Source organism: Macrobrachium nipponense, chromosome 38, assembly GCF_015104395.2.
Source record: "Macrobrachium nipponense isolate FS-2020 chromosome 38, ASM1510439v2, whole genome shotgun sequence".
Classification (NCBI taxonomy): domain Eukaryota; kingdom Metazoa; phylum Arthropoda; class Malacostraca; order Decapoda; family Palaemonidae; genus Macrobrachium; species Macrobrachium nipponense.
The window spans coordinates 15,819,425-15,842,048 of record NC_061098.1 but is presented as its reverse complement, the minus strand read 5'-3'; the positions used below and the strand labels follow the sequence as shown (position 1 = coordinate 15,842,048).

At 39.7% G+C, this 22,624-nt stretch overlaps 1 protein-coding gene and 1 pseudogene across 1 annotated transcript; one reads left to right on the top strand and one right to left on the bottom strand.

Moving 5' to 3' along the window:
* Positions 1-1,255: 1,255 nt before the first annotated feature.
* Positions 1,256-5,632, bottom strand: LOC135209759 (B-cell CLL/lymphoma 7 protein family member A-like). The gene is given in 6 exon segments (XM_064242546.1): positions 1,256-1,303; positions 1,594-1,706; positions 2,542-2,617; positions 2,619-2,645; positions 3,698-3,764; positions 5,427-5,632. Coding segments are annotated over 6 exon segments (423 nt in total). The 5' UTR covers positions 5,519-5,632.
* A 1,554-nt stretch (positions 5,633-7,186) lies between these two features.
* Positions 7,187-22,624, top strand: part of LOC135209667 (exosome RNA helicase MTR4-like) — a 36,246-nt pseudogene continuing 20,808 nt past the window's right edge.

Below are 22,624 nucleotides of genomic sequence, written 5' to 3'. Positions count from 1 at the left end.
CCATTTACAAAGCTAATATACTCTAGAACAGTAAACTAACTTTAATAAGACCATGATTTCTCAGTTAGTTACAGTAATAACTCTGATTACCATGGAAAAATATAGAGTACAGAGGTTTGTCTTATATAAAGCATTTAAAAAAAGGAATTAATTTTGTGCTGTTGCCTGGGCAACGAAGGTACTGTAGGCTCACTCCCTCACCATAGCGAACAAGTTTCAAACTCTCCCTCAACAACATGTCTGGGCTAAACACGGTGCCACCAGCCGTTTATCTCCCCAGTCATCTCTCATGTTTATGAACTTTTGTATTAACAAAATACTCTCTTAGGGCAAGGTAAACCTATACATTCATATGGGGTCTCTCACTTTTAGTTACAGAATTCCTAATGATTTCTTTTATATTATGACACAACACTGAAAAACTCCACCTTTCTATTTCCACAAAATTTTATGCCATTGCCCCTTTATGTAACAAGTGGGAACCACAAAATATTTTAAAGCATGATATTTTACATAAAAGTAGCATAGGCATACTACACAAGGTCAAAAAATATTAAAGTATTTTTTTCCCGTAAATTAGTATAGTAGGGGTCCGAGTTATTCACAGATGATACATTCTAAGTTAAGTCAAACAAAAAATTAGTGAATACATTTTGTGGACACTAGGACAGTCATCGCTTACACAAGTCATTGTTACTCCAACAGCAATTAAGTACAGCTGGTTAAAAATTGAAAAAACCTCCTTAAAATGGAAAAGTAAGTTATCCAGGACTTTAATTGATTACAATTAAAACTCATGTTTTTAGTACATATGCAACCATATAAAGCCATACTTCACTTGTTGGCAAACTTGCCTCCCTACCTGGTCTACATAAAATGTCTAAAATCCCACTTTGCTTGGCTGACTTTCTATTTATCAAATTTTTGAGTGCTTAAGATTTACAGTACATACTTTATTATATATAAAATACATAACATTAATTTTCCAGAGAGATCACTTTGGGTGATGCTCGGTTAAATACTTAACTGTGTTGGAAGCACAGACATTTTATTAACTCTTTACTTTGCAATGATTAACGACAGAAAAGAACATTTAAATACCTCTAAAAATCTCTGAAATAAATAAATACCCTAGTCAAAAGACAGACTTGAGCTAATTCCAAAGACAAACAGCTAACTTCCACTTACATTTAAGAACATTAACCAATAAGGATTCATTTTGCCTGATATACTAAACAGAAACAATATTACACTATTATATAACTCTCAATGTTAAAGTACAAAAATCAGCTTTCCTCTCAATCTGGAAAAGTATATTTTTTGGTCATGCACAGGACAGTGCAAAATAAATATCAGGAGTCAAAAGTACATAAATGGGACTTTAAAATATATGAAATAATCAATTTTGATTATTTGGTCTTCACTCCAGTACATTCCTTCTACTACATATAGTAACGTCTTCCCTTCAAAATAACCGAAAGCTCAAATACCTGGGCTGATGCCCTTCTGTTTAGGAAATTAATTATAATCTGCACATCTCTGTAATAAAATAAAAATATACCGAACAATTTGCCACGACAACCTAAATCTAACTTTCTGCTGAATTTTCTTTTTAAATGGTGGCTCTGAGTTGGAATCTTCTGAAATGTTGAACTGACTGCAAGAGAAGTCAGTTGCATCTTGAGAGTCACTCATCACAGACATAGCTGAAAATAAAGATGAGCATACATTGTTTGCTAGAAAAATGAAATACATGCAAAATACTATAACATTTACAGCTAATGTCCCATGATTTAGCAAAATAGCCATTTCTAAATGTATATTGCTTTTGTCTTATGGATGGATGGATGTATGAGTTTTAGGGCAAAAGCCTTATGGGCTTGTTATTGATTATTAGAGTACATATTATTTGATATGCTGCAACTCCTTAAAAACTTCATAGAGTAACTGGATTAAAAAAAAAAAAATTAAGATTCAGACAAAATTTCTTTCAAGAGTATGTTTCTGACTCTTGTGTTGTGGGTGAAAACTGGATAACTGGAGATATGTTTGCTTGTAGGCATTTTTCTGAATTCTCTACATTCAAGGATTGGGTAAGGTGGTTTATTCATCAAATGCCAACTGGTCAGACAAGTGTGACCAATCTAATGACAGGATAGTATGTACACCAATGTGGCATGCATTTTCGAATGGACAACACACCAATCGAAAAGTTGGTTAGATCTGTTTTAATTTATCATTGTAAGATTCATTATTACACAATGCCTACATTTTACGAGATAATACCATGTCACTAACAAAAAACTGGTATTTACTTGATTTAGCCACATAAATTCAGCTTTCATACCTACATATGCAAGGACTGAATATATTCTAACAATTGATACAGGCTTCAAGTAAACTTTAGTCTTTATATAGAAGAATTCTTTGGTGCAAAGCTAGTTCTGAAGTTGAAGTTTGTTAACAAAGGAGCTACAGATGGAAGCTAGTGAGTGACTGCCATTAGTACCTTCTGCGAACTTTTAAGAAACGAAAACATACCTGTAGAATCGTCACCACCCATCTGAAATGCAGACATGCTGCTATCACGACTAGAGATTCTGTTTTCTTTGTTTGGAGCTACTGCCACTCTTCTTCTTACGTTCCTGAAACATTGCAAAGTATATTGTGCATTATCAAAAGTAAAAATAACCTAATATCAGTCTGCACTGAAAAATCACAGTAGTTTGCATACTCATAAACCTATGATAACAACACCTGAAATAATTATTCTGATTGTAATAAAACATTCTAAGATGAATTCATGAATACTTAGCTTCAATACAGGTAATGATTCAATAACGTACTTTCCATAAATATTGAAATGCACATTGTTTTTTGCTCTAGATACTGACAGGTTTCCTTAAGTTTAAAAAAAATATCTAAAGATATATAACCATTTTCAGGGTGGAAAGACCCAATCCCGAAATATTAATTAACAATAGTATATATTTCTATACTACTCTGTTTTTTCCATCTGTCCATCCGCTTGTGGTGGTCGTGCATGGTAACACTGCGTCCCAGGCTTTAAATAGTTACGCTACATCTAAATTTTAGGTAAATAAAAGGATATCTGGGTGTACATTTGCAACTGAAAAGTGTTTTAATAATTTACTGTATGCGAATTATACCATTAATATTCGAAATAGGATATTATTATAATTGTTGAATGTAAGCTGAATGTAACTATCTAAACCCCGGGACGCAGTGTTACCATACGCAAACACCACAGGCTGGTGGACAGATGGAAAAAAACCCGAGTATAGTTTAGGTTGGGAGGTGAGACATCCCCCTCTAAGAATTGCATTCTAAATCAGCTTTAAAATGAACCTACAGTAATTTATAATACCAATAAAATTTCCAAAAGTTTTCTTTGCACCAGTAGGGCCCTAGGAAGCCTTCAAGCAATCAGCAGAGAACATGAAGGGGCACAGATAAAACAAGTTTTTACTGAAACTGATTTTACCAAAGACAAGCAGTTCTTTAGAAGAGAATTTAATTAGTTTTGAAATCTTTCTGCAAGTATGAATAAGCCTCTAAATGATGGAAATAAATTCACCTGCCACACTAAACTATGCCCAGCCATGATATTATCCTATTTATAAGAACAGTAATACGACAGTTACACAAGAAAGAAAGGAAATACTTTAATACTTACATCAGCTATTGGTACCCATTTGTAAATCTTCATTGTGGTGTCATGAATCGTAATCCACTTTTTCTCCCTGAAAAAGAAATGAAAATCAAAACAATGTCGTCAGAGTAATAATACTACAAGGAGGTACTGTCTATGGGATGCCATACATGAAACACTGTTAGTAGTACGTACAAAGGTTCTATGCAAGATCCCTCAGCACCAGGTGTACTCTTATTTTCTAGTTTTTCCTTTTCATTCCTTCCCTTTGGTTTTTTCCAAATAATTTTCCACCTCTAACCTTTTCCTTCCAATTCTTAAGAACAAAACCTTCTATCCAGCCCTCTTTAAGTCTGGAAACGATAACTTTAGTGACCTGGATAATATACTTTAGGGGAAAAATTATATTTTGGCAAATAACTGTGGTACAGTGCAACTACTCTAAACAACCTTTATTACCAAACAGATGTTAATCCCCTTTTGAAATTTAAGTTTCTTAATATCAATATCTATGTAAAATTTTGTGTGTGTTCTGCAATCATAAATAAAAAAAAAAAAAAAAACAATGTCTTTTTCCTCTGTGGTTGTTTGATGTAGAAAAAATACTCTTGTAACAAGAAGGTCTCAAAACATTCTTTGTTGCTCCTGTTCTATTTATTTATTATTCTGCTTTCCTTAGTAACACCCTATATGATTAATTTAACGCAAGCAAAATTTAGTTCTTAACTAGCTAGTGACCCCCAGCAAAGTTTAGTGGTCATTACCTTGAACTAAAATTTGTTTGGGGTCATTACCTTTATTATCTTTACAGTCTTTTGTTTATGGTTTACGGAAAGTGGTTATACACTGGGTTAAAACTCTTGTGGGCCACTATCTAAGGTATATCGAGTGATCAACTTAAATGCTTCATTACCTAATCTACTAGCAATATTCTTAATATTAAGGCAAATAACGCTATATACCTAAAACCTGTTAAATCAAACCTGAAAATGTCCCTTGTATAAAATAGGAGGTTTGATTTCTATGATCCAAAGACTGAGGTATCTTACACGCTGATGTCTCATAATTAAGGGAACTACCTTAATATTAATCACAACATGGCTGGTACTCATCAGCAGTACCACCTTATGCAAAAAGTAACCCCATAAAATATATTAAGATTTGTAAACCTAGGCTACATACCTAGTACCTAGCTATAAAAATTCAAACTCGGTATCCTAAATAACTGCAATTGCCTATTTCATATATTTAGCAAGACATTAAAGGTAATAATATCAGACTAGCCTATTAACTTTGTTGTAAAATTCATTTTTGTTAGTAGGGAAACCCCGGCACCATAAATTAGTAGGTTATGGTTGTAATCGCTGACCTACCTAGCTACTGTAGATCAGGTTACGATAGGTAGTACCTACAAGCTGTTGTATCATTTTAGAAAAAAACACATAAAAAATCTCCATTTCCTCACTGAAGTCCACATATTTTTGTAAACAAACAAAAAAATATGGTTGTAACAAGTTAAAATGGCAGTTCCTACGAAAATGAATGCCAATTCAAAATTATAGGTAATACAAATATCCGAATAACTACTAGGTATTTTACAGCTGCGCTCGAATATAATAAAGTTACAATGGTAATTTTCGTTAAAAATACACATAGAACATGTTTGGCTTCATTGAAAGCTGTCAACTTGAGTTGAGGTTAAAACTACCTACTACTGGAAGCCCAGCCAGCCATCGTAGCAGTAGGTACTCACCATCGTCGGACCTTATCTAACGACTGCATGGGCCTTTTGGAGTCCTCCTTCCCTCGGGAGCGAGTCTCTGCCCTGAGTGACCTCGACATCATTATCTTGAGTCCTTCGGCAAGTCCTTCGAGTCAGACACAGGTGATAAAACCGGAGATATCCTAGATAGTGGTCCCCTCGTCGGCTGTTGTGTTTGTGTCGGGCGTCTGTGTCTGGTGGGGAAGAAGACAACGAGGGCGCGTTTCGTTAGGATTATAAGTCAGCTTCTATTAGGCAAACCTGGTTCCCTTCCCTCAGTTTTAAATACATTTTAAAGCGAGAAACTGGCATTTTTTTCATGCATATATTGATATAATAATAATACTTATAATACAAATAAAATCATATTACAGTACCATGACTGAGATGTCATTATATACGATAATTTAGTAGATGTTTGTGGGGCAAAAGCTTAACCACTTTTCAAACACTGTTTGCAACGTCGCTTGGAAAGGTTCGGCGAACGATGCAGACATGACAGATGGTCTGAAATTGACAAGTATAACAAAATGTCAAACTAGAGATTTATATGCACTCACTGAATCTTACCGTGACGTGAGAACTCGAAATAGTCGTCAAAATCTGTATTTTTGGGGGAAAATCAACTTAAAATGCAGCATTTGTAAATGATTTAGCCAGAACCAGAAGAGAGAGACAACAGTCTCTGAAATAGTAGTACTTATTTTCTATATTTTGGCGTTTTTATGGGCTTCTTTTATCAGGATTATTAAGAAGCCTCTGTAATAAACCATTAACACGGGAAAAGTGCCTCTTACTTACCCTGCCCAGAGTATCCCATATGGCACGTTATTCTTTCTTGTAATAAAAATACATGGTAATGATTTTTTTTTTTTTAAATATTTCTTCCCACATGCAATTCGCCACATAATAAGAGTCTGTTCGCCTACATAGAAGAATCAGTTCGCCCACATATAAGAATCAATTCGCCCACATATAAGTTCCTTCTCCACACATTCTATGTCATCTCCATCGATCATTATGTAATGAGGGTAATCATTCCTTTAAAATTTATGACAGTACCAATGGAAATTGGTGCACTAGGAAACCGAATTGGTTTTCATCATATCAGCATAGGGGTCCGATGTAAGAACCTGTTTAAGAATAAGTTTTGGTTCGAACTATTATGGAAGGCATACAACTAAGAAGTGGGTGAAATGACCGGATACCCATCTTATGAAACAGAAAAGGAACACCAGTTGTGCTCCCAGGAACTGTTAGGTCTAATGCGTTTTTGACCAATGACAACTGGATTGTGAAATGTAGGTACCTACTGCAGAGAAATGTAAAAGAGAAAAGTTCAAGATATTTGTGCATAACAGAGAGATTTATTTCCCCACAAAAAGCTGAATTGTGACTTAGGTGTGCTGCTAGACTCAGCACTACTTAATTTAATTGTGTTGTAAGGGTTATGGTCCTTCATTTTAGAAATATTGCCTTTGTCACAAAAAATCTTGATTAGTATGCTGTTGTTTCATTGGATAGAATGGAGATTGAAATTGTCACAATCTACTTAAGATGCGACTTGGGAAGCTGCAAAATATATAGAATGTAATGACAAGATTAATGAATGGAGTTATACTTCGGGATTAGATCACGACTACTACGGCTTATACATATTTCACTTCTAAATAGCATGAGTCAATGTATTTCACTATTCCTGGGTATGCAAATACATATAATCGCTTTGTCACTTGCGTTACGCTCTGTCATAAAGTCTTGAAGAAGAAGAAGTTTAGGCGCATGTAAACATTCCGATCAACATGGCGTGTTTTGACGAAGACCTCTTTGATTTCGTCGACGAAGAGGACAATGAGCAGGTCGAGAGACTGCCAGAAATCGACGCAGTCGACGAAGATGAAAATGAAGAGTAAGTTTAGTGATAAGAGGCAGAATCTTTCTTCGAAACGTTGCCTTTAATTGACCGATGTTTGTTGGCCTTTGCCATGGCTTACCTAGGTAGTATCCTAGCTACTAGCTAGTAGGTAGGTAAGGTTAGGTTTTTATTTTTATTTGAGTTGACGGCAGATCATTGGTTATAAACTATCACAGAAGTAGCATAAATACCTAGTTTTTTTTTAACGGGAGAAGGGCCAAGCCCCACCCCAACCAAGTCTGGGCACAATACTCTAGGTCATTAGCTAGCTAGTAGTTTAAGGAAAGGTCGGGTGTGCAGGGTAAATAACCGAGCGGTGACATAGCGGCCACCGATCCCATAATGCGGCCACCTTCCCGAAAAAGTACTTTAATTTGCTGCCATGAGCATCAGTCAAGAGCTGTGGCCCATCCTGGCAGCACACCGAGACATCTACGTTTCTCTCGAAGTAGGGTAAACAAACACGGACGATCCATCGTCATTATGCTGGCTGGGTCTTATTCACTTGATATTTAATTGGTGAAATAAGAATACAATTATAACTTTAAGCATACCATTCAAAAGGTTGAAGTTTCATCAAGTAATGTAGCCTAGGGTAAACAATCACGGGACGATCACCATCAATCACTCTGGACGGGTCTTATTCACTCGATATTTAATTGGTGAAACAAGAACACAATTATAACTAAGCATACCATTCAAAAGATTGAAGTTTCGTCAACATAATGTGATATATGAAAGCCCCATAAGAACTAAAATAATCATGTGACGCTCTTCGTAAAATATATTTTCAAGGCAGTTTTGAAATACAATATGGTGGCTATTGTGTGGCTGGACGGGTCTGGTCACAGATGGAAACCATCGTTCCCAGCCTTCCGAGCACTCATTTGAACAATGTTAGCGTATATATGTAACATTTATTGATCTTACTCAAGATTGCAGTTGTAATCAGCACAATAAAACAACATTTTGTTGCTTATATTAGTGAAAGTATGAAACTTGTTATTCCCGGGGTCATGGTTTGAACTGAATTCATTTTTACCTGTAATCAGTGGATTTATCCTTACTGCCATCACAACTGAAACTCCACAGTGCTTATTTGATTGTTATTATACACATTTTGGTCTTAATTCACTCCACATTACACTTGAACCACGTTGCTGTTCCTGGTTCCTGAGCGCTCACTCCACAAACACAGTTACGAGCAGCAGACGACGACACTGCAAAGTTTTATTCCCTTAATTGTTTACTTTGCTCATTATTTAGTTCAACTTTACTTTGTTATTTCAAAATGTTTATTTAATTCATGTCTATTACCCCTTTTTTGCAACCAAATTACCCCAAAAAATTACAGATATTTCTAAAGTAGATACAATCCAATGTTTCTAACCTTGTCGTACATCTGGCTGCCGAAAACCATAGCGGAGCAGACTACGGATAAGTGGATTATAATTTTTTTTTTTTTTTTTTTGCTAGCACTTTTCATTGATTTAAGTCTATTTTTAGTTTTTTGATTTTTTTAAATAACTGTATGCCAGAAATAAATGTAACCTTTAATGTTTGCATGCTAAGAATGGCAAAATCATCGTTGCCACATTAGTGGAGCTTCACACATACGTCGATGCATTATTATAAACTGTTTCCATGAATTCTAGTTTTCATAGTAATGCAATAATGATAAAATTGCTTTAATATTTACGTATATATACTTTCAAGACATAGGCTAATTTCAACCGCCAATTTCCACGTTTTGTGCCTTATACCCAGTTTGAAGGGTGAACACCTACCAATTGACAATAGAGAGAGAGAGAGAGAGAGAGAGAGAGAGAGAGAGAGAGAGAGAGAGAGAGAAAGGAAGGCGAAGGAAGGAAGAAGGACAGGGGTGGCAGTGGAGGGGGGGAGGAGAGGGTAGGTGGAGCTTTTTACGCGTGTTCGTATCCATTTCTGGATAATGGAGTTTTTGTCTCTTGGTACAAGGACAAGTGTTGTTATTCTTTACGATTAGTGATTCACGATACCCTTATAAATTACGGAAACTGGGTGTAATGCACTATAGCAAAATCTCGTTCTGATACGAGTGTTCGTATACAGAAATATTGCCAAAAAACGTGCTTGTGCTGTCTCTGAAACCCATAGTAGGTATGCTGCTTAGTTGTCAATCAGTTTTTTGTAATCAGTATTTTTTACAAGCTGGCTATTGTATAAATTGTATTTTTCTCAATCAAAACATATGCCCCCTCAATACTAACTTTCCTCTTTTAACGACTTTCTGGTCACTGCAAATTCGGCCCCATTAATTTCTTATGGTGCGAAAACAGACAGAGGCCCAGGGACCGAAAGCGATTGTGTCACACTATGGCGGTAATCTGGCAGTAAAACATCTTCATATATCCAAAAAGCAAATAATAAAGATATATATGCACATTATGATTATAACAATTACATGAATAGCTGATAACAATCTGCATGAATAACTGGTAAACTGTTCTGTTCAAAAAAGTTGAGTATAGCAATTAATCTACAATAGGTACGAAAGTCAAGATGTCGTGACGTCATAATAAAGGACTTAAAACAAAGAAACGTTCTAAATCCCAAAAAACAATTACTTAAATTTGAGTCAGAATTGAGTTACTTTTTCAATAATGAATATTTTCAAATTAATCATCATAAATATATGTAAAATATTGATGTTTTACTATTTATTTAAATAATTATCTAGTGCACGCTTCGTCGTCGTCTTCTACCAAAACCATAGTTTCCTTAAAAACGTCGTGGTTAGGGACAGTGTTCCGATTGTTGTGATGAAAGTGCCCCAGCATCTATGGCTACAAGTGTTGTGCGAATTTATCACAGGAAATGGGAAGTTTGTTGACACAAGCGACTCCACAAACATACTAGGATGGCGTCTATCTTTCTAAGATATTTAGCGTAAGTAAAAATTTCGAAAGCGTTTTGGTGAGATTTGCACTGCGTTGGACACCCTTTTCACTACCCTCTTTATTGCTTTAAATTTAGCCTTAATTTCTAACTTTGGAGAAAATACTTACTTCGAAAGGAGAGAGAAATTATATAACTTGTTATTCCCGGGGTCATGATTTAACTGAATTAATTTTTACCTTGTAGGGTAAGCAATCACGGACGATCCACCATCATCACGCTTGCCGGGTCATATTCACTCGATATTTAATTGGTGAAACAAGAATACAATCACAACTCTAAGCATACCATTCAAAACATTGAAGTTTCTGTCAAAACAAATAATGTGATAAATATGAAAGCCCCATATGAACTAAAATAAGTAATGTGACGCTCTTCGTTAAATATGTTTCAAGGCAGTTTTGAAATCCAATATGGCGGCGATCGTGTGGCTGGATGGGTCTAGTCGCGGATGGACACCATCTTTCCCAGCCTTCCGAGCATTCAGTTTGAACAATGTTAGCGTATATATGTTACGTTTTTATTGATCTTACTCAAGATTGCAGTTGTAATCAGCACAATAAAACAACATTTTGTTGCCTTTATTAGTGAAAGTATGAAACGTGTTATTCCCGGGGTCATGGTTTGAACTGAATTCATTTTTACCTTGTAATCGGTGGATTTATCCTTACTGCCATCACAACTGAAACTCCACAGTGCTTATTTGATTGTTATTTAATTACACATTTTGGTCTTAATTCACTCCACATTGCACTTAAACCACGTTGCTGTTCCTGGTTCCTGAGCGCTCACTCCACAAACACAGTTACGAGCAGCAGACGACAACACTTTATGAAGTGCAAAGCTAATAATTATTCCCTTAATTGTTTACTTTTATACATTCAACTTCCCTGCCAGATATATACTTAGCTATAGACTCCGTCGTCTCCGACAGAATTTCAAATTTCGCGGCACACGCTACCGGTAGGTCAGGTGATCTACCGCCCTGCCCTGGGTGGCAGGACTAGGAACCATTCCCGTTTTCTAATCAGAATTCTTCTGTCGCCCGGACCATCAACATTGTTGTTGGTTCCTCTCGATTGGTTTTTCTTTTTTTACCGGCAATTGATCTTCTTGACCGACTTTTGGTGACGTATCTGGATTGTTGGATTGGCATACGCTTTTGTGGACTGTTTTGTGGACTTGATTTTGGAATTTTCTTTAATAATGTCTGACTCTGGAATGGTTGTGAGACGTTGTGTGAATGTAGGCTGTAAGGTGAGGTTGCCGAAAGCTTCGGTAGACCCTCACACGGTATGCAAGGGTTGCAGGGAGTATGAATGTTCTTTTACTAATACTTGTAAGGAATGTGAGAACTTGAGTGAGAACGAATGGAAGAATCTAACTAATTATTTAAAAAGTTAGAGAGAGAAAGAGTGAGGAAGGCTTCTTATAGAGTTTAAGTAGTTCTAGATCTGAAAAACTAATTCCTAGCTTGGGATCTTCCCAAGGGTAAGTATTGCTACTTCTCCTTCCATTGCAGCCCCTTCTCCTATTGCAGAACCTGTAGATCCAGCAAAAGAACTTGCGGATCTAAAAGCAGCCTTCAAGTTGATGGAAAACAAAATGGCTGCCATACCAGGTAGGCTTAGTGATTATTCAGTGGACAGTGATATGAGTGTCCCCAGTGTAGTGGAGGGGCATCTGGTCGGCTCAGCAACGCTCTAGGTCTAGACCTCTTCCAAGCTCACATGCCCAGAGGAGAAGGAATGTCGAAACCGAAAGGAGGTTGTGGAGAATCCCCACCGATCAGGTGTCCCTTCGGCGGTTTCTGTGACACCCCAGACTGCCAAGGATGGCTATTGTAAAAGCGTCCTGCGTGAGTGTTTTTCGTCGTCGGGATCTTCATCTCCGAGACGTGATTGGAGAGATTCAGATCGATCTCGGCCACTCAAGAGGAGTTGAAGGCTCCGACTATTGATTCGAGCCAGAAAACTTCCCTGAGGAGTCTCCCTCGGGAGTGAAGAAGGCAAGAAGAGCCATTCTTTCAACCAGAGTGAGAAGGAGGCAGGAGGTGGAGGCTATGGACTCCTCCCCTCCTCCTTCCCCTCCTCCCGAAGAGGATAAAGAGGAGGCTACGAAGAGATTCATGATGGCGATGCAAGAGCAGATTTCGTCTTTTGTAGGAGTTCTGTCAAAGGAGCCTCCTAGAAGGAAAGACTCTTCCCTTCCGATCAAAAGATCCTCCAGACGTATGGAGGTATCTGCCGCCATGGGATCGATACTCCTACTCGAGGTGAGGTTTCCTGTACGAACCTGGATGAACCGATCAGACGTCTGGCACCGGCCAGGATGAGGAGTCACCCAGGAGGCAGGAGCCAAGAGCCAGGAGTGAGGAGTCAACCAGGAGGCAGGAGCCCAGAGCCAGGAGTGTGGAGGCATCCAGGCAGGAGGCAGGAGGCAAAGAGCCAGGAGGCAGAGGCAGGAGTCAAGAGGCAGGAGCCAGGAGCCAAGAGGCAGGAGTCAGGAGGCAGGAGCCAGGAGTCCGGAGTCAGGAGGCAGGAGTCCGGAGTCAGGAGGCAGGAGTCCGGAGTCAGGAGGCAGGAGTCAGGAGCCAGGAGGCAGGAGTCAGGAGGCAAGAGTCAAGAGCCAAGAGGCAGGAGTCGGAGACTCGTTCCTGGAGGTTATGACTCTTCTCCAAATAGGAGCTCCTCTCCTTCAGAGCATAGGAGGTCTTGGAAGGACTCTCCCTCCAAACGTGAACTTTCTCCTTCGTCTGATCGAGGGTTAGACGAGTTGTCTGATGACGAACCTCCTGCTAATGAGGGACTATCGAGTTATAAAGTCTTAGCCTCATTATTGCTTCAAGAATTTGGAGATTCTCTTAGTCCGGCGGCTCCTCCTTCTCCTCGTTCTCTCTTTTCGAGCTCGGCTACGGCAAAATCTTCGGCCTTTTTGAAAATGAAGCCTGCTATATCGATGAAGAAGGCACTCCATTCTTTAGATTCTTGGATGGACAAGAAGAAGGAGTTAGGAAAGACGGTATTCTGCATGCCTCCTTCCAAAACTACATGGAAAAGAGAGGTATTTGGTATGGGACAGGAGAGACTATGGGTCTTTCTCTACCTGCCCTCTGCAGATGCGGACGTTTTCCAATTTAGTGGAGGCCTCTAGACGTCACTCCTTAGGATCGGTCAGAGCGACGTGGAGCACTTCAGAGTTGAACCACTTTCTAAAGGGACTTTTTGTCACTTTAGAGGTGTTCAACTTTCTGGATTGGTCACTCGGAGTTCTGGCCAACAAATCTAAAGATCCGGAGTTTCTTAAAACCCAGAGATTCTCCATAGCGTCCTGTCTTGCATGGACAAGGTATACAGGACGGTTCGGGTGAAGTGGCTTCCCTTTTTGGTGCTGGTCTCCTGAAAAAGAGATCAGTATATGGATCCCTATTATCGAAAGGGGTTTCTCCGAGCCAGAGGACTGCTTTATTGTTTCGCCCCCTCTATCGGATCATCTGTTTCCTTCTCAGTTAGTGAAGGATATATCTCGCTCGCTAACTGAGAAGGCGGACACAAGACCTACTAACACAAACGTCCAAGAAAGGACGCCCTGTAGTGTCGGCGATTAAGAAGGACTCTCGTCCTCCTCAGCAGCCCTTTCGTGAGGTACAGCGGCTCGTCCCCCTGCAGAAAGAAGAGCTCTGATAAGAGAGGAAGGTCTTCCTTTAGGCCCTTCAAGAAAAATCCAAAGTGACTTGTTGCTCCTTCAAGCACCAGTGGGCGCCAGACTCCTGAACTTTGCAGGAGTATGGGCAAAAAGGGGAGCCGACCCTTTGGTCAGTGTCGGTCCTAAAGAAGGGATATGTAATCCCCTTCGACAACAGCCCTCCCTAACATCTACGCCTACGGGAGGGAACTGTCAGCGAGGTACAGAGACCCGGTAATGAGAAAGACTCTCCTTCAAATGGTGGAACAAATGTGGGAAAAAGAGGCCATCGAACTTGTGCAGGATCCACACTCCCCGGGATTTTACAATCGCCTTTTTCTAGTACCAAAGGCATCGGGGGGGGTGGAGACCAGTTCTGGACGTAAGTCGCTCTGAATCGCTTTGTTCAGAAAAAGAAGTTTCGCATGGAAACGTCCGCCTCAGTAATGTCGGCTCTTCGTCCAGGAGATTGGATGGTCCTCTCTGGACTTGCAAGACACATATTTCCACGTTCCCATTCACCATTTGTCAAAGAAATATCTTCGTTTTGTAATAGGAGACAAGATCTTTCAGTTCAGGGCTCTGTGCTTCGGTCTGTCTACAGCTCCGCAAGTATTCACCAACCTGATGGCGAATGTGGCAAGATGGCTTCACCTAGAGGAATAAACATCTCCCTCTAACTTGGACGACTGGCCTGATCAGGGCCAAGTCGGAGATTCAGTGCTTGGAGGACTTATCAGTAACAAGGAACATGATAGATTCGCTGGGATTGCTCGTCAACCTCGAGAAAGTCACAGATGATCCCCTAGCCAGAACTTGGTCCTATCTGGGGATTCAGATGGATTTCTTCGGGGGGTTTTCGAGTATATCCTTCGCGAGAAAGAGTCACTCGAGGTTTGTCGAGAATCTCGAGCTTCTTAGAGAGAAAAAGAACAGTTCAGCGAGGGATTACCTGAGCCTTTTAGGGACCCTGTCTCACTAGAAAAGTTCTTCTCTGGGGAGACTTCACCTTCGCCCTCTTCAGTTTTTCCTCAAAGAGGTGTGGAGTTGGAAGACGGACAACTCTCGGACATCTTCCAACTTCCACAAGAGAAGAGATCATTTGAAGTGGTGGATCCCTCCTCTTCAAAAGAACGAGGGCGTTATCGCTTGCCCTGCAGAACCCAGACCAAGTGTTATATACCGACGCTTCGGAGTCGGGATGGGGAGCGACGCTAGGAGCAAGGGAGGTGTTCAGAGCACCTGGACAAAGGGAACAAAAGGTGTCCTGGCACATCAATTGCAAGGAACTAGTGGCCATACACCTAGCCTTAAAGTTCTTCGAAGAGATAGTCAGAGGCTGGGGTGATACAGATAAACTCGGACAACACCACGGCTCTGGCTTACATACGCAAGCAAGGAGGCACGCACTCTTTCTCCCTCTATCAGTAACAAGACACCTGTTAACCTGGATGGAAGAAAGAGGCATAACTCTCCTCACAAGGTTTGTTCAAGGGATCAAGAATGTGAGAGCGGACAGACTGAGCAGGACCAATCAGGTCCTTCCCACAGAATGGACTCTACACGAAGAAGTGTGTCGAAGTCTTTGGTCCCTGTGGGGGAGACCTCACATAGACCTGTTTGCGACGTTCCTCTCCAAAAGAATAGAGATATTTTTGCTCTCTAGTGGAAGATCCGAGAGCCTTCGCAATAGACGCGTTTCTCTTGGATTGGTCGGGTGTGGACGCATACGCCTTTCCCCCGTTCAAGATCCTGGGGGAAGTGCTCAGGAAGTTCGTAGCTTCGAAAGAGCACGAAGTTGACGCTAATAGCCCCATTTTGGCCAGCCCAGGAATGGTTCACGGAGGTACTGGAGTGGATAGTGGACTTCCCCAGATCGATTCCAAAACAGACTAGATCTACTCAGACAACCCCACTTCGAGAGGTTTCATCACAACCTCCCAGGTCTCGCTCTGACTGCCTTTCGACTATCGAAAGACTTGTCAGAGCGAGGGGCTTTTCTCGCAAGGCTGCGGGCTCTATCGCTAGAGAACCCCGCAGAGCTTCGACGAGAAGAGTATACCAATCAAAGTGGGAAGTCTTTAGGAGGTGGTGTAAGGGTCAGAAACTGTCCTCCTCCAGTACCTCTATAGTGAATATTGCCGATTTCCTCCTCTTTCTGAGAGAGGAATCACACCTAATCTGTCTCAACAATAAAGGGATACAGAAGCATGCTGTTCTTCAGTATTTTAGGAATCCGAGGCCTAGACATTGCAAGCAAACAAAGATCTACACGATCTAATTAGATCTTTTGAGACTTCAAAGGCAGCTACTCCTAGAACACCTAGTTGGAATCTAGACGTGGTCCTGAGATTCCTTTCATCGGATAAATTCGAGCCTTTACATCTGCTTCCTTCCGCGACGTCACTAGGAAATGCTGTTTCCTGGGGCTCTCGCTACACAAGCCAAGAGGACAGCGAATTCACCGCTCTGGATTCCACGGTGGGGTTCAAAGGAGATGCTGCCATCTGTTCTTTCCAGGACAATGTTTCTGGCAAAGAACGAAAACCCGTCAAAAACCAGTGCCCAGAAGTTTTTGAGGTAAAAGGCCCTATCTAACCTAGTAGGCAGAGAGATAGAGAGGTCTCTCTGTCCAGTGCAGAGCTCTGAAATATTATTTAGAGAGGAAGAGACAGATGGGAGCTTGTCAACAAGGTACTTTGGTGTGCGGTGAAGAACCCCAAAAGACTCATGTCCAAGAACGCCTTGGCTTTCTTTGTGAGAAGCGTTATTACGGACGCTCACAAGAAGTGCTCGGAGGAATCCTTCGGTCTTCTAAAGTCAAGACCCATGAGTGAGGGCAGTAGCAACGTCTTTGGTGTTCCAAAAAGAATATGTCTCTAAAAAATATCATTGAGACTATATATTGGAGGTGCAATTCAGTGTTTGCATCTCATTATCTGAAGGATGTGAGAGTGACCTATGAGAAGTGCTTCTCGCTAGGTCCTTTTGTATCAGCAGATACAGTGCTGGGTCTTGGAGCAAAGACTGATCCTTAATTTTGTGTTTTTATCGGTACATAAACCCTCTTGTCAGATAATGTGCTTGGTTTTATATTTAGCAAGCTCACTAATGTCCGACGGGAGCATAGTGTCATTGCTGGTAGGGGATCAAGGGTATGTATGGCTAGTAGGGGAGTACAAAATTTTTTTTTTTGTATATTTTGTAATGAAAGTGTATTTTAGGTTTCGAGTTTTTTTTTTGGTTGTTTGTAAGGAGTTCGGGGATAACTCCTTACCAATCTTAGAACTAACATGGATGTTAGGATCAGGTGATCGGGATCGGTTTTGTGCTCCTTGAACAAGGTGTATTGTCATGTTAGTGGAATAGCACCCCAATGACAAAGGCCTTTAGGCTCTGCGAGTAAGTGGGATAAGACCCCATTGGCAGACCACAAGAACTCTTAGCCATAGATCAATATCTCGTTGAGGCTCTTGAGGCTAAGCAGACTCCAAGGCAGTAGCCGCGAAGTCTTCAGCCTAATAAGGTAGGAACCAAGGTTTATTAATACCTACAACATATTGTGTTTACCTGTCTATTTTCAGTAGTTAGCTGTCTCTTACCCACCACCAATGGGTGCTAATCAGCTAAGTATATATCTGGCAGGGAAGTTGAATGTATAAAAATGATATTGTCATGTTACAATAAAGTTTTATACATACTTACCTGACAAAATATATACGATTAATGGCCCACCCAGCCTCCCCGCAGGAGACAGGTGGAAGAGAAGAATTCTGATTAGAAAACGGGAATGGTTCCTAGTCCTGCCACCCAGGGCAGGGCGGTAGATCACCTGACCTACGGTAGCGTGTGCCGCGAAATTTGAAATTCTGTCGACGACGAGGTCTATAGCTAAGTATATATCTGTCAGGTAAGTATGTATAAAACTTTATTGTAACATGACAATATCATTTTGCTCATTATTTTGTTCAGCTTTACTTTATTTCAAAATGTTTATTTAATTCATGTCTATTACCCCTTTTTTGCTACCAAATTACCCCGAAAAATTACAGATATTTCTAAAGTAGATACAATCCAATGTTTCTAACCTTGTCGTACATCTGGCTGCCGAAAACCATAGCGGAAACAGACGACGGATAGTGGATTAGAATTGTTTTTTCTTTTTGCTAGCACTTTTCATTAAGTCTATATTAGTATTTTGATTTTTTTAATAACTGTATGCCAGAAATAAATGTAACCTTTAATGTTTGCATGCTAAGAATGGCAAAATCATCGTTGCCACATTAGTGGAGCTTCACACATACGCCGATGCATTATTATAAACTGATCCATGAATTCACGTTGTCATAGTAATGCAATAATGATAAAATTGCTTTAATATTTATGTATATATATGTACTTCCAGTACATAGGCTAATTTCACCAATTTCCACGGTTTGTGTAAGTCTTATACCCAGTTTGGAGGGTGAACACGTACCAATTGGCAACAGAGAGAGAGAAGGGAAGGTGATGGAAGGAAGAAGGACAGGGGTGGAGGTTGGGAGGGAGGGTAGGTGGAGCTTTTTACTCCTGTGTTCGTATCCATTTCTGGATAATGGAGTTTTTGTCTCTTGGTACAAGACCCAAGTGTCGTTATTCTTTACGATTAGTGATTCACGATACCCTTATAAATTACGGCACTGGGTGTAATACACTATAGCAAAATCTCGTTCTGATACGAGTGTTCGTTACTGAAATATTGCCACGTGCTTGTACTGTCTCTGAAACCCATAGTGGGTATGCTGCTTAGTTGTCAATCAGGTTTTTTGTAATCAAGTATTTTTTACAAGCTAGCTATTGTATAAATTTGTATTTTTCTCAATCAAAACATATGCTCCTCAATACTAACTTTCCTCTTTTAACGACTTTCTGGTCACTGCAAATTCGGCCCCACATTAATTTCTTTATGTGCGAAAACAGACATGAGGCCCAGGGAGCAAAAGCGATTGCGTCACACTACGGCGGTAATCTGGCAGTAAAACATCTTCATATATCCAAAAAGTAAATAAAGATATATGTGCGCATTACGATTATAACAATTAAATGAATAGCTGATAACAATCTGCATGAATAACTGGTAAACTGTTCTGCAAAAAAGTTGAGTATAGCAATTAATCTACAATAGGTACGAAAGTCAAGATGTCGTGACGTCATAATAAAGGACTTTAAAGAACGTTCTAATTCCGAAAAACAATTACTTAAATTTGAGTCAGAATTGAGTTACTTTTTCAATAACGAATATTTTCAAATTAGTCATCATAAATATGTAAAATATTGATGTTTTACTATTTATTTAAATAATTATCTAGTGCACGCTTCGTCGTTGTCTTCTACCAAAACTGTAGTTTCCTTAAAAGCGTCATGGCAAGGGACCGTTTTCCGATTGAAGTGATGAAGTGCCCCAGCATCTATGGGACTATGGGTACAAGTGGTGTGCGGATCTATCACAGGAAATGGGAAGTTTGTTGACACAAGCGACTTCGCAAACATCTAGATGGCGTCAATCTTCTAAGTTATTTAATTGTAAGTAAAAATTTCGAAAGCGTTTTGGTGAAGTTTGCACTGCGTTGGCCACCCTTTTCATTACCCTCTGTTTAAAGCTTAAAATATGGCCTTAATTTCTAACTTTGGAGAAAATACTTACTTCGAAAGGTGAGTAGAGGTCTTTAGCTCCGTCTCTCACCAACAACAACTTGTGACTGATGACCATCTCCGGTGTCAGGATGCATTATAAGTACTTTTTCGGAGGGTGTCCAGCCGTGATCGTCGGTGAGTTGGCCAGTCCATGCGGTGTTTTACCCTAAGTGTTTTCTCCAAAATTACGAAATCATGGCATGGTTCAAACGCATTTTCGGGAAGTGGCTGCATTCCGGAATCGGTGCCCGCTATGGGTAGATCTATATTACCATTCCGCGGTGGCCTCGACTATGGCAGTTGGCGATTTGTTTTTTTCTATGCAGTCTTACCTCCTGAACAAGAATTGTAAGTAATATTTATTCGGATAACTGGTAATTAACCCCCAAGGCGGGCTCGTACTAAACACAGCGAAGTACATTTGACGGAGGCCCAATTCCTCGTGGGCTTTCGTATTCACTGCGGACAAACGATGTTGGTCATGGCGGAATGCTCATATAGAAATACCCCGCTATGTTGCCGCTTGGTCATTTACCATAGGACAAGGATATTTAGTGCTACTTGGGTACTTGGGGGGGTTCCAGGGGGAGCTAGTCCCTTCAGGTTAGGAAGGTAAGGTCTGGTAAAAACTAGGGCTGCAATATACCTATTATGTATCCAGTCGCCCCCTGCCGGTTTGCACTTTTCCAAAATTTTCCTTCTAGCAAAAACTTCCATAGAATAAAAGTATTTCTCTGTGCTCTAAACCACTCAGAAACCAAACTTAAGTGAATTTAAGTCAGATTGGTGATCTACAATTTTTTATGTGAAAAGTAACTTTTTCTAAGTTTGCAACTGATGTAAACAGTGTTATACAACACCTGCCTCCTGTAGGTAGTTCTTGAGGTGATCATGGTGTGTCACCTCAATCATCCCAAATTCAGGTTGCGTGATATTTCATTCTTTAAATAAAGGGGGATCGTAAATGTTTCACAAATGGTAAATTATTGGAAGGGGAGGGGTTTGGTTATTTTTAGTATATTAGTGGGTTACTTTATTTTATTGAAAAAGACCATTCCAGGAAGGTAATCCCCACATTCTGCAATCTTTCTCCATGGTTTAGAATTTATATAGGGGGTTGCTTTTCCTCCATGAAATAGATGTTATAGAGATAATGCCTGTCTGCAAAATGTTTTTCCTCGGTGGTTTTCCTCTGCTCTATACATATACTACTGTCTTAGTTTATTTATATTTATAATCAGTTAGATTTTTTTGTAGTTATTATCATCTTATCACTGCAGAATAACTTACTGCAAATATTCAGTTGTGCTTTTTTACAGATTTGATCATGTGCATCTTGTATTCTCTACAAAAATTGATATAGTTATCTTGGTTAAGATTTTGAAACCTTTCAGGAGTTGTAATTGGCTATTTTTTATTACAGAGCTGCAAAGGAATTACAGAAACTGCTTGTGAAGAGAGAAGCGGAAGAGGAACCAAATATTAAGGGTTCTTCAAAAAAATTAAAATCTCATGTTGTTCAAGAGACCAAGTCAGAGCTTCGGTAAGTGAAGTCCTGGTTGTTTTGTTGATGAAATTTTATAATTGATTACTGCACCTCAGCTCGTTGAGTGAGTTGAGATGTGGTAGAGCTTAGAGTGAGGAGTATCTTCTAGAACTTGAAGGTTCTCAGTGCTGGGATGTATCCTTGGTGTCTTCATGTATTTATCAAGCCCAGTCATTGACCCCTCAGAGATGACATCAGTAGGACTATGGCCCTAAAGACTTGATTCCCTCTTTGCTGGACTTCAGCAAGAATGGTAAGTGTGAGTTCAGCAAGAGGGATAAGCATGAGTCACACTGTTTAAAGCAATATCTCACATTCTAGTGGCTGAAAGAGCTCATGAATGGGATAATTATATCATATTTAACCAAGCTTGAGAGCGAAGAATACAAAAAATGGTTTTGCCAACAAGAAATCAATGCAAGGTTGTGTGACCCTCCAAAAACCTTCAGCTTCAGATTACTGTGCATCTCTGGAAGTTGCTCTTGCCTGCACCAAGTGGGCTGATGTAAAAACCTGATGGGTTGTATTGAAAAATAAATGTTGTGCTCACAGCTCACAAAAAGATGTAATTCCTTTCCTTTTGTTTGTAATAAATATTTTGTTGTTATTAAACCTCTAGCTGTAATTATTTTTAGCAGTAACATTTTTACCTTGTTCCAGGCAAGCAGAAGAAATTCCACGGATAGCAGTTCACAGCATAGAAACGTATGAAGCTTGCACGCATGAAGTTGCTGTTCCAGTTGGCCAGTCTTACATTCCACTTCAAGCCCCAAAGGACAAACCAGCAAAGTCCTACCCATTTATGCTAGATCCTTTTCAAAAAGAAGCCATTCTTTGCATAGACAATGAGCAGAGTGTTTTAGTGTCTGCTCATACATCAGCTGGTAAGACAGTGGTTGCAGAATACTCCATAGCAAAGTGCTTGCAGAATAAACAGCGAGTCATTTACCAACACCCATTAAAGCTTTAAGTAATCAAAAGTATCGTGACTTTAGTGATGAATTTGAAGATGTGGGTGTTTGTTACTGGTGATGTCACGATCAATCCAAATGCCTCCTGTCTTATTATGACAACTGAAATTCTAAGGAGCATGCTCTACAGAGGCTCTGAAGTTACCAGAGAAGTTGGTTGGGTTGTCTTTGATGAAATTTCATTATATGAGAGACAAGGAGCGTGGTTATGTTTGGGAAGAAAACCATTATTCTTTTACCAGCAACTGTTCATTTTGTGTTTCTTTCTGCTACTATACCAAATGCCAGTCAGGTAAGTGGAGGAATACAAGTTGAAGTAGTTCTTTAGCTTAAAACTTCTTTTGATTTGAAAATTATTTGATTTACTATGATCCTTATAGTTTCCTTTTTGTGACAATTTACTTGTTCGCTAGGGTCAGGGCAAGCATACGTATTCTTTGTTAAATGTCCCACACTAGCATTA